The 13,251-nt window shown below is 38.4% G+C and overlaps 1 protein-coding gene across 2 annotated transcripts in view; it reads right to left on the bottom strand.

The window, feature by feature from the left end:
• Positions 1 to 13,251, bottom strand: part of UNC5C (unc-5 netrin receptor C) — a 370,898-nt gene that overhangs the window by 81,194 nt on the left and 276,453 nt on the right. For both annotated transcript variants that reach the window (XM_075998685.1, XM_075998686.1), the window contains exon 4: positions 6,486 to 6,589. In XM_075998685.1, the coding sequence (XP_075854800.1) occupies positions 6,486 to 6,589 (104 nt within the window). The remainder of the gene's footprint in view (positions 1 to 6,485; positions 6,590 to 13,251) is intronic.

The raw sequence follows: 13,251 nt of genomic DNA, 5'->3' as shown, positions 1-13,251 counted from the left end.
CTCTTTCTGTAACCACGTCAACTCCTTCTGAGGGTATTTGTACTTGATGTTCCCACTATCTGGAGCTTTCTGACCCAGAGCTTTTCAAGACAAGGCTCCTTCTTTTCATTCAGATCTTAGCTCAACTACCATCTCTTTGGGTCGACTTTCTTTGAACTCTAAATTGACTCCCAATCCTCAACCACCACCATCTTCTCTCACCTCGTCTTATTTCCTTGACCTTGGAATTATCTGAAAAATATCTTATTCATTTTTTTAATATGCTTATTTATTGTGTTTTCCACCTTGATGGACTTGTATTTACTGTATTTTACTTGTGTTTACTTGTATTTACTGTACTGTACTTGTATTTTCTGCAACCAAAAGAGCACCTGGCACACAATGGGCCTGCAATAAGCATTTCCTGAATAAATGAACTGATGATTAAAAAAAGAAATTCTGCATTTTGTGCAATAGGCCTGAAGGAAACACTATGTATGTGCAGAAGTCAAATTACAGATCTTTAAGAAGTCAGATATGGTCTGTTACTTCTTACTTTTGCTTTAAAAGTGGATGCTTGTGCTAATTAATTTTATTACTATTTTTAATTTGGCTTACATACTTATCTGGGCTTGGGGTGATCTCTATGTGTAACTATTAGAGGCAGATATCAGAAGAAAAAGGTATATGGCGTGTCCATAATAAAGGGGCAACTGGCAAATGTTGACTGGACCAATGCAAAGCTTGAGTCAGGGAACCTAATACTTGTGAAAATCTGTTTCCAAGGCTGATAATAATGTCATAATTAAAACCCCCTCTTGTGGCTAGACACATACCAGGAGAAAATTCCAAAATATATTTATTACTGGGCAGTAAAAGCAATGTCTTCCTCCCAATTAGTATTCAGATTCTTCTTTTCTCTCTAAACTTTTTTTTGCCTGCAAAGAATGTAGAGCACAGCTTGGGAGACAATGCAACTGCGTGGAAATTCATCGACACAGAGTTCCAATTACGAGGGGATGGCAGGGAAGCGTGAACGGCTCTCATGAAACAAAGTGTTCAGTGGCCGTATTAATAATCAATTAGAGGGAAAGCCACCTGATGCTGCACATTTGGTGGCACTTCCAGCTGCCAGCAGCTTTTTGCCCTGGCAGGATCAGCTTAGGAAAAAATCTGTTCCCTTTTGATCACGACTAAAGTCAGCAAAATATTCCATGCTTTTGCACTTCACTCTCCATATTTTCCCACTTGCTAATTAGAGATGCAAATGTTGATAAATAAGACTGCGTTTTTTGTGTTTTTTTTTTTCCCAGCACAACTGGGTCAATAAGTTGAACACTGTGCCCTGTTCCTCCAATTAAACTCCTATGAGGAATAGCTCAATTATAATTAGAGAAGCAATTATCCCCTTGTTAGAGGTGAAACAAATCACAGGTTTTAGTGAAAAATTCAGTCTCGCTCCTTCTGCCATGCCAACGATTCTTGTATCCATTGATGTCTGGGTCCCGGGACACTCCAAGAGAGATAATCTGATGAAATAAAGCATCTCTGAGAGTATTTGTGGCTCACCATGTGACACTCGCATTTTCTAGGAATAAACAGGAATGAGCAAAGAGGGATTAATTTCATAGAGTGCTGCTATTTTGCCACGAGAACAACCCAGCACCCGTTCTATGGCTTATTAATTTTTCTGCTTCTTTAGGGAGAGGGGGGGAGAGTTTATCTGTTGAAAGAGAGGCTGATGTCTCACCAGAAATGGAAGAAAACAATTACATTTTTGGCTTGAAGCTACCAAGTGTTATAAAAAAAAAACCAAAAAACTAAGCAATATCATTTTAGAGTATTCCCAGAATTAGTTTTCCTTTCACCTAGTTTACTTTAAAATTTTAATATTGTTATTATTAACACCTACCCTATTGCCCTTCAAATAAAGTATCTCCCATTGACCTGTTTTCTTTCTGGTCCTAGTTGAGTCCCTGTTCTCAAAGGTTCAGAAGGATGGAGTTTCTCACCCCACACTGATTTTCTCTCAGTGGGGCTGCATCTTCAGAGGTGAAAAAATATCCCTTTTCTAGAAAGTTCTATTTCCTGAGGTGAAATCTCTGTGTCACCTCCAACAAGGCCTCTTTCTTTCATTCGGTTAAATACACTTAGAGAACCTACTAAGTGACCCAGAACCTGCTTGCGCTGGAGAAAAAATATGAACAAAAATATTTTTGTCCTTATTTCATCCCACTCTAGTCAGACAGGCAGAAGGATCAACAGATAAATTTCGACAGAAGTGGTAGTCGGAGCTATATAAAAATGTGGTATATAGGGGAAGCCAGTTAGTTAATCACACTGGGTCACCCACTCCAGGTGTTAAATACCAAAATAATTCCATTATCTGTTGCTAGATGACTGAATGCCCCTGGCCCCTGTGCCCTGGCTGGTCCCCTGGAATATCTGGACTGTTCTGTGATTCAGCAGCTAATGGATTCATACCCAACAGAGCAGAAGGCCCTCAAGACTCTGCTCTTGTGCTAAGGAAGCCATGCAGTTACCAAATATTTTAAATAACATCCCTAGAACAAAGAAAGAGCTTAGGGAGACCAGAGAAGACAGCAGGCGAGCTTAGAGCTCTGAAATCCACGTGCTTCATGCTTGGGGTCTTGTAGCACAGTTTTCCTTAACCAATGAGTGTGGGAAGGAACTCTTCATCCATACTGTCGGCATCTGGAGAGATGGAGTTTAAGGGATCCCAGCTTGGCCTCTTCCTCTTCTGACACTTTCTCACTCTATTTCTTTGGGCTTTGACAGGATCTACCAACAGTAGCCTCGGGCCAACTTCCCTCTTTGGGAGAAAGTATGAGAGCCGGTCCAGTTGTCTTGAGACCATGAGGACTAAAAGAATAGCAGTAACCTTAAAGAGCAGAGCAAGGACAGCAGCACAACATGACTTACTGTAGATAGTTACATTAACCAGTCCTTTGAGAGTGCTGTTGGCAAGGGTATTTCCCTGGTTTTAAAGCTCACATTACCATCTTAATTTGTAGTACTTATGGACTTCCACCAAAACAAGTGACTAGAGAACAATATCTTACTGATTTCTCATAGAAATCATATACCCCACCAGTGCCCAATGGAGGGGGGGCAAGGTGTAGGGTGAGAATTTTGAATTCAAGAAGTTGAATTCAGTCTTCTGTGGATTAACAAATTATATAATAATAATAGCATTAATAATGGCTGATCCTTCTTGAGTTCTTTTGACATGTTGTGATTGTTGTCTACATCATCTCATATAAATCTCATAACCACACTCTACGTAGATACTGTTATCTTCTTTTTATAACTGAAGAAACTTTAGTTCGAAAAACTAAAATACCTTGCCCAAAGTCAAAGAGTTAAAAATGGTGATGCTTGGACTTAAAACTTGGAATTCTGTTAAGGAAATTAGGTAGTGTTCTCTAGTGGAGACTATAGAATGCTAAAATAGGGTAGAAATGAAATATTATTACCTAAGAGATGCCTATGCTATTATTTGCACCAAAAGTGGTGCTATCATAACTAAGACAAGAGTTCTTGAAAAACTTACTGATTTGGATGGTATGGGAGATAATTAGGGCTTCCTGATACTCTGCAAAGTATGAACTTCCTCAATGGATGTTAGACATATGCTTATAATCAGCTGCATATTCATTAACATTTATTATCTGGCTCTTTCTCAGAATCATTTGGTTGGATACAAAAGGAACACATACCCAGTCTGGCCTGGTATCCTGAGGACTGATGCTAATTATTACAAAGCACATGAGTTTTACCTGCTGAGTTTCCTTTAAGATCAAGATTTCATTTTATCTTATTTTATGCTTTCAGATTCCTTAAATAAACAAATGAAATATTAAATAATGAAGACACATATTTAAATTTAAATGATCATATAACTCTTTAAACTCACCAAGTTACCTTTCATTCCCTTCCTTTTTAATTTATTGGCCCCCCTTGAGCAAATGGCAGTGGTAATGTGTCATGTTAAGGTATTCATTAGCTTTCTGATCTTGGTGATTTTAATAGTGTTGAAAAGAATCTACACAGGAATTTATTAGCCTGCTCTTGAGCATGTGTTTGATCTCTCTTCTGACTTCAAGAAAAGTGAAGAAGAAATACACATTAAATATAGTTCTTTGAATGTCAAATGGGTATATGATTTTTGAGCTTGCCAAGTGTTAATTGGTCTCTTCCCCAGTGATGACACAAATAGAATTCACAGCCAATTAGTCTGCAGTCATGAATCTTTACTCCATGACAAAGTGAACTACTTTGTTGAGAAGACTGGGGGAAAAAAAAAAAGGAAGAAATTATTAGAATCTCCTCCAGGAAAGTCTTTGCAAGGATCAGTTACCTTTAAGAAATCTGGAGTAAAAACAAGGCTATGGTTACTCATATTGCTCACAGGTTTTGGTCTTTAAGGTGGTTTAATGGAGGTGGTTGGCATTAAAATTTTAGAAATACCATTAAGGAGACATATGCACTATTGTAATCGTCAAGATGAAATATTGAATAGAGAAGAGTTTTCTCCTTTCAAGTCACACTAAATAACACCGTGTCTCAGTGCTGGCAGATAAGGTTTGGTGTTGTTGAATAAAATAGCTACAATCATGAACAGTCTCTCATACAATTGGCATGAGATGCCAATTACAGTGCAAAAATAGCTCTCTTCTTTTCAAAGTAAGAAAAGGAGATTTCATTAAAATTTCCTTTGAGTCTTTGCATTGACTCATAGAGATGAATGGCTGGAAGAGAAAAATGGACTTGTTTCATAAAGACCCTGCCTAAGTTTTCAATTTATTAATTACCATTATTAATTTGGAAAGAGAAATCAGATATTAGAGTTCGTTGTCAGGGGAGCAGCTAACTGAACTGACTCCAACTTTTGCTTCAATCTCCAAAAAAAAGAAAAGAAAAACAATGAGAAGTCAAACAATAAGTGCATTATTAGTTATGAATCACTTTTTGGACAATGTTGAAAGTGTCAATAATATTTTTCAGTTTCACAGATAAAAAAAATCAAACACTGAAATTTGACCTAAGAATCAGCTGACCCCTATTCACAGGATCCATATACAGGTCTGAATTGCAACAACTGAAATATGTCTCTCTCTTTCCACATACGCAATGAAGAGTAAAACTTTCAAATGACTCGATGTAGTCTGGAGGCTAAGGTGCCACTTGTCACTTGCGACGCTGACTTGCCTTTCCCTCCATTATTATCTTTTTGTTTTAGAGGATTTTTTTATTATGCATGATTTTAAGTATATAACAAAATAGAGGAAACCGTGTTAACAACTCTTGTGTGTTCATCACCCCTCCTTTCAACTATTATCAAAACATGGCTCATCTTGTTTTATCTATATCCCTACTCCCCTCTTGTCATATTATTTTGAAGCCGATCCAAGACATCATATCATTTCACCCATAAATATTTCAGTTTGTACCTTGATGGGAACTCTTTGTAAGCATAAATGCAATAACATTATCACATAAGAAAATAAAAAAAAAATAACAAATTTATAATATAACAAATTTATAACCTAACAGAGGTTTTTTTATTTATAACCTAACCTTACAGAGTGCCTGGGTTTGCAGGACAGTGGCTAGGGCCATACTGTTGTACGCACATAAGGATGTCTTCTAATAATCGTGCAAAGGGTGACATTTTTTAGAGTTTGGGATTATTTGTTAACAAATGAAAGGCACAGCATTAGTTTTCCTTGAAAGTATGCTCTCAGATGACGTAGGTGTCCCCAAGAGGCACACCGTCTCTGGGGGGTCATGGAGACCTGTCCCCAGATACAGGCATTGTCAAAGGGTGCTGTACTGTTTGGTGCTAATGAAAAGTCATGGTGTCACTCTGATTTGTAATACTTCACGAGCCATGAATAGGCTTTGTTTTAGTCACAACAACAACAACAACAAAATGAAAATGAAGAACTTGATGGAAAGCTCATCAATGAGACTAGTTGACACCCTTTATTCCCCAAATGTTTTTTATTCATGGTGTGTGGATACACATGGCTTTTAGGTATGTCCACAATTACATCATGGAAGGGGAAAAAAACATGTGGAATACACAGGCTCACAGACACGCGCACACATATGCACTCTTCTTACATTCCCATTTTTTGGCGTATGATCAAGAATTAGAAAGTTGATGTCACATTAGCTAAGTCATACCGCCTCTATGATAAGTGCCAATAGAAAATAAAGCAGTGTTTTTGATTTCTTGAAAGAGAATGACAAAACTAAACCAAGCCACCTGTGGCTTTGTCTGGTGGGGCATTCTAATTGACTCCCAAGTCATTAATCAGTTCCCGATCAATCTAGTTGGCCAGCAGCAGGCAGTTAGCCCCCATTACCGACCATTGGTCATGCCAAAACCCCGATTCACTGCACCATTAGCCACGGCGTTGGCCCCTGTTAGAATCCCAAGTGCCAAACGCGACATGCAAAGAGGTTTTGTTACTCACCTCGGCCACCGGGACCCCTTCGGGGGGCCGACATTGGAGCAACACTTCCTGTTCCAAGGAAACTTCCTTTCCTAGGGGTTCCTGTTCAAATGTCTTCCGTAGGTCTGGAAAGCACAGGGGATAAAATACATGTCAAATCGAAATAACATTTATTCAAGTATATATATGGCAAAAGTAATTTTTCTGGCTTAGTGTTTTATGTGTCATTGCACTTTTTTTTAACCACACACTGTTAATCCTACACCATAGTCTGGCTGACTGTTCTCTGTGTGGTAGAAATTACGAAATTCAGAGGCTATGTACTGTTACTGCTTTAAACTTAGCAATTAGTGAAGTCCGTTAATTGCATTTCTTTAGCATTTCTTCATAATCAACTATGATGATCACATATTTAATCAAAAAACCCCCATTCTCATGATTATTTATACACAGAGTCCCTTATGTACATATATTCCTCTTTTCTCACTATCAGTACTATTAAATCTGTAATAACTCTAGAATCCTCTTAAAATTTATTTTTTAATTGGCAAATAATAATTGTACATATTCATGGAGTACATACTGATGTTCTTTATATATTAATATATATAAAATGTATGGTGATAAGATCAAGATAATCAGTATATCCATCATCTCAAACATTTATCATTTCTTTGTGTTGAGAACATTAAATATTCTCCTTCTAGCTATTTTAATCTATACAATGTATGATTGTTACATATAGTTATCCTACAGCAGTATAGAACAAGATAATTTCTCTTGTGTAGTTGTAATTTTTTATCCTTTAACAAATCGATCCCCATCTCTTCCTTCCCTCTACCCTTCTAGTATCCTCTGTTCTGCTTTATACTTCTATGAGAGCAATGATTTTTTAGTTTCCACAGATGAGTAAGAACAATGTGGTATTTAACTTCCTGTTCCTCGCTTATTTCACTTGACATAATGTCTTCCAGATCCATCCACGTTGCCACAAATGACAGGATTTAATTCCTTTCTTAAGGTTGAATAGTATTCCACGGAGTATATATACCACATTTTCTTTATCCATTCATTGGCTGTTGTACACCTAAGGTTGAGTCCATATCTTGGCTGTTATGAATCGTGCTACAATAAACATTTGGATGGATGCCCACTAGGGGGATTACTGGATCATGTGGTATTTCTATTTGTAGAATTTTGAGGGACCTCCATACCGTTCTCCATAGTGGTTGTACTAGTTTGCATTCCCACCAACAGCGTACAGGAGCTCTCTTTTCTCTGCATCCTTCCCAGCATTTATTTTTGTCTGTTCGATAATAGCCATCTTAACCAGTGTGAGATGATAGGCAATTGTGGTTTTCACTTGCGTTTCTTTGATTAGTGATGTTGAGCATTTTTTCATATATCTGTTGGTTATTTGTATGTCTTCTTTTGAGAAATGTCTGGTCAGATAATTTGCTCATTTTTTTAAATCCAATTGTTTGGTTTGGCCAGGTACCTCCCCACTGCTACCCTGGACTTCTGATCACCCCAGTCGCACTGCGCTTTCTCATTGCACTCTAGAGCTCTCTCTCTTTGACCTCCAGTCAAATCTTAGCTGTTTATTCTTTGTCTTGGTCCCGTGTGAGGAGCAAATGCCAGGCCTCTCTACAGCCATTTTGCTCCTAAGCTTAGAGGTTCTTTTTTTCTGTTTTATTTTTTTGAGACAAAAGTCTTGCTCTGTCACCCAGAATGCAGCAAAAGCTATCGTCATAGCTCACTGAAACCTCAAACTCCAGGGCTCAAACCATCCTCCTGCCTCAGCCTCCCAAGTAGCTGGGACTACAAGTATGTACCACCACGATCAGCTAATTTTTATATTTTTTGTAGAGACAGGGTCTTACTATGTTGCTCAGGCTGGTCTTAAACTTCTGGATTCATGTGATCCTCCCACCTCCGCCTCCCAAAGTGCTAGGATTACAGGTGTGAGCCACTGCGCCCAACCAGCTTTGAGGTTCTTTAAGCCTGGGTCACTGTCTCCTTCTTGGATCTAGGTTGTGCCTTGAGCCTAGCTTTGCCTCAGCTCTAGAAAATTACCACAGCATTGCCCTTCCAGAAACGGGGAGGTCCGAAAGAGGATATCCCAGGAATGTGGGAAGGCTGTCACGGGGTTCACACCCAGGGAACCTGTGAGAGGAACCTCCTAAAGTGTGGTACTGCTAGACATCCACTCTGGTTTGGCGTCTTTTTTGGCCAAGTTGCACAACAGAGTTTCCAGAGCCTTCCCCCTTTTCCTCTGGCCTGTCCTCAGGGACATTTCAACCTTGAGACACTGGAAATGCTTCCCATAGGTTAAGGTGGGGATGAGTCTCCTATTTGGGAACCCAAGATGGTGGGGAAGCTGGTTGTCAACCTAAATCACTCTATTCCCCATGTAGAAATAGTGAGTTGGGGAAGTTTTCCACACACTTGGTGCTGGGCAAAATGGCGGGGACAGGCATCATGCATATGGAAGTCTGGTTTGCTTATCAACTACTCAAGGTTTTTCACTTCTCTTTGGTCCTTAGAATGGTCTCATCTTCATATTTGAGTTCTGAGATACCTCTGGTGATAATCTCAGTGTTGCATATTTGTTTTTGGTTTTCTGTGGGGGCAGGGAGTGAAGCCCTCTTGCTTCTCCACTGCCATTTTGGAACCAGAGCCCTGGAATCTTTTGATCAATACTTAAAAGCCACATTCTGTTTTTAGAGTGGAAAACAGAATGGAAAACAGAATTTCTTAAAGCAGGAATATAAATTCTTGAGATGTCTCCAATATAAGGAATGGGAAAGAGTAACTATTGAGAAGATTCCTGAAATATCTCTGTATCTAAGCATCTGACCAATCTTCAACTAGAAGATTAGTCATTTCTACTCAAATATGCCAAGGACCAAATTACATATTTATATAGTTATGGTTGTTACAGAAATATGCAGCTGAGTTTTAAAAACCATTATAGGTGGACATCACAGTGTTAGAAACCAGTATGTCATTTTAAACACATCAGAAGCACATACTTCGAGAGATGGGTTTTCACTAAACCATCATTGAACACCACATACTTATTTTGTTTGAATGGTTTGGCTTTAAACTTCATATAAATTTTATGTGATTTCTGAAGTTAAAAAATTAATTCAGTCATAGAGCTTTGAAGCAGCAATTTTAAAAAGCCCACAAAAATTTTATTTCATGCATGTACAGTTCAGTTCCTTCCAATAAAAAGTTATTAGAATTTTATCCAGTGAATTTTAGTAAAAAATCAATGCCTCTGCCTTACCATCCCACATCCCTGATAAAGACGTAAGAAAATCTGAAAGCACCATTTCAGCTTATTGAACTAATGGGTGGAAGCACTAGAAGTTTATCCCTAATAGAGCCCAACCAGGAAGCACCATCTGGAAAAATGCACTGAGAAAAAAAATCTATCCTGACGCACTCACCATTTTGTTGAATTTCTTGACAGAAGAAAACCTTCAATAGATTATAGGGGTTGTGAGAAATTTATGGATCTATGAAGGTCTGGTGGAAGACAAGAGACTCTCCCAATGTCACAATTTATGTCAGAAGGACACTTTTAATTTGTTATCAATAAAATGAGTACATTATAGAAATGAACATTTAGGATCCACAGTCATCCTATATTGAAAGTTATCTAAACCATTTCCTTATTTTACGTATGAACAAATTTGCCAAATTACCCAAAAACTCACAGCAAAGTATTAATAACTGATGCTGTGATAAAACACACTGACCCTGGATTTTCCACATTTTTCCATCCCCACACGTCCCTCTGACATCACTTTTGGTTCATCTTCTCCCTTCCAGCAGAAACATTAAAAACTTTCTCTTCTGATATGACAGTTTCTCTTGGTTTTATATCTGCATTGATATAAGATTTTGGCAAAACACCCAATACCAATAAAGAGAAGAGCAATGAATAACCTTTATGGGATAAAAACGTTCCTGACAAGGTGTATCTTGTTTGTGAAAAATGATTCTGAAGAACTCCCATCTGATATTGGGTAGAGCAAAGACGTAATGACTTCAATGAGTTCTCAATTTAAATGACACATTGACACACTCTCACATACATTAATCAAGATGTCACAAAATGAAGGCTAAGAACAAGAAAAAGTGAGGCATAGTGTATGGTTTGAAACAAAGCAATTTCATTTAATATTTATTAATTACCTTCTTATGGTAGACCATTGTATTAGGTACTTAGGATGAAGATGTGTAAGATACAGAACCAAGACTAGAAAGTAAGCTGAGGTTTGCTTGTGAAAAGCCCTTCTGTCTTGCTAAGAAGTGGCAAACTCTAAAGCCCTCTGAGCAAAGGAAAGGGATCAGATGTCATATTGCCCTCAGAAAGGCAGATGGATTGTGGTGAAAAATCAGACGTCAGTGAGGGACCCATTTGAATAGACCAGGAGGGATGACAAGATCCTGAACTCAGCTAGTGATAGTGGACAGGGAGAGGAGGAGGCAATTCTAGAAATAAACAGACTATACCTTCCGGAACACTTAGATATTTGGAGAGTTCCAGGAGGCAAAGATGATGCTATTATATTCTTAGCTACCACACGGTTGAGATGGCATCAAAGCTCGATGAAATGGTAACAAGTTGGACAGGGAAGTGGGGAGAAAGGAAGCATTTCTTTTGGTACATGTTCAGTTTAGTGAAATCCGTAGGACATTCTTATGGAACATTCTAGACCATGGTGTCTAAACCTCAACACTATTCACTTCGGGGACTGAATAATTCTTTGTGGTAGGGTTGTCCTTTGCATGGTAGGAGAACCTCCTCCCAGCCATGACAAAGTAAATGACTCTAGACAATGTCACGTGCCCCTGAGCGGAATAAATCACCCCAAGTTGAGAACCACTTGTCTAGAGCTCGGAAAAGACACCCTTGTGGGACTTCCTGCGTTTCATTGTCTAGGCAAGGGTGAAAGCACTGGAAAGAGATGACATCACCAGGGAGAGATGGCCACGTAAAAAAAAGAGAGCAGCAACATGTAAGAGGAAAAGCTTCCAGCCAAAATGACATGGACTGAACAAAGAGGTAGGAGAAAACTCAATGAGAGAAGTATCAGAGGAGCCAAGGGGAAAATGAAGTTTGGGTCAACAGGACCAAGACAGCCAGGGACTCAGAAAGGGGAGAAGTCGTCCTTGGTCTGGGAAATTTAGTAGTGAAGAGAGAGTAGAAGCCAAGTTGTATTGAGGATGGAACAGGAATTGGGGAAATGGCCACTCTTGAGTACCTACTGCTCTTTGCCAAAATTGCAGAGTGACAAAAGTCAGCAGCACCATTAAAGGACAAAAGGTTTGAGTGCAGCATGCTATCATTCTGCTTAGAACATGGTACAGTATTTGGCATAGTTTTCAAATGAAGGCACACTTTATGTAGATCTTTGTTTCCTAATTGAGAATGGCCATGACCAAAGAGGCCTATACTTTAAGAGATAGGTTTAACTAAACCCTCATTGAATACCATAGAATTATTTTAATGGTTTTGCTTTAAACTCTATATAAATTGTATCTAATTTCTAAAATGATCTCACATTTAGCTCCCCACAAGGCAATACTTCTTCCTGAAAAACGCTTTTAATTCCTGCCATAAAACCTCTTTCCTAGTAGCTTAGGTTGGATAATGAGTGTAGGATATATCACAGCTATGCGGCACGACAACTGCTCATTTCAGCATCCTTTGATGCTTGCTCCAGGAGGGTGGGGAAGGTTTTAAGCATGTCCTTTATCATTTGGAGAGATGTGATCCAAGGCAGGCCGGATGCCTTGCAGGCAGAATGAACACAAGGGTGACGAATGAATAAGCATAAAAAACGGACACTTGTCAGCTAGGAATTAGACGGGAAACAGAGTGGCTCAGAATAATATGGGTATTACTGCCAGTAAAAAAAAAAAAAAGATGAATTTCTGCCCTTGGAAGACCTTTAGGATTTTACATTTCTGTTTTCTTTCCATCAGTTCTCAGGCTGCTACTAAAATAAGTACAAAGTCCTCTCATTATAACCTAGATTATTACTTTTGCAAAGTCACAGTGGCCTATGATTGACTCATGGATTCTCCCAAATAAAAGAAAAACCAGCTTTTGTCATATGCATGCATTCAGAGAGATGTTTACTTAAGAACATGAATATCGGCTTGCTAAATCCATACACCGAAATCCAATTAGCAGATGTAGAATCAGACCTGCAACAATATGGATTTCTATTTACCATTTATGTATAATCAAAGAAAGTCTTTTTGAACACATACGTGTGCACACAATGTCTCATTTTTTATTGTAAACTGTTGATGCTTTCAATGATTATTTTTTGCACAATGATATTGTGGTTATAAATTATATATGAGGGGGAAAACACTGATTTCATGGCATTCTGCAAACATTCACTCTGCTTTTTGACAATGTGGTTAGCAGAAAAGAAAACTAACTGGGAGGTAGGAGGACTTGCTGGCTCTTGCTTTCCACATTTGTAAAACAAAAATAAATGGATGCTTTTGAAGAACTCTTTTGCTATAAGAGCTCTTATACTACTGAGTAGACTAATATTTTAAATATGCATTTTAGGAGAAAAAAAGCTTATCCTTTGTGTAATAAGGTACTTCTTGGTTGCAATCATTAGTATCTAAGAGAAATAACAGGAGCAATTATTTTTCTGAAGTCTAGGAGTTGATGTATCTTTGAAGAGAATAGCTTATAATACTCCCCTCAGAACAATTTCCATGGAACTCTGGGACACTTGAA

This window comes from Microcebus murinus, chromosome 29 (genome assembly GCF_040939455.1).
Source record: "Microcebus murinus isolate Inina chromosome 29, M.murinus_Inina_mat1.0, whole genome shotgun sequence".
Classification (NCBI taxonomy): Eukaryota; Metazoa; Chordata; class Mammalia; order Primates; family Cheirogaleidae; genus Microcebus; species Microcebus murinus.
This window is presented reverse-complemented; position numbering and strand designations above follow the sequence as displayed.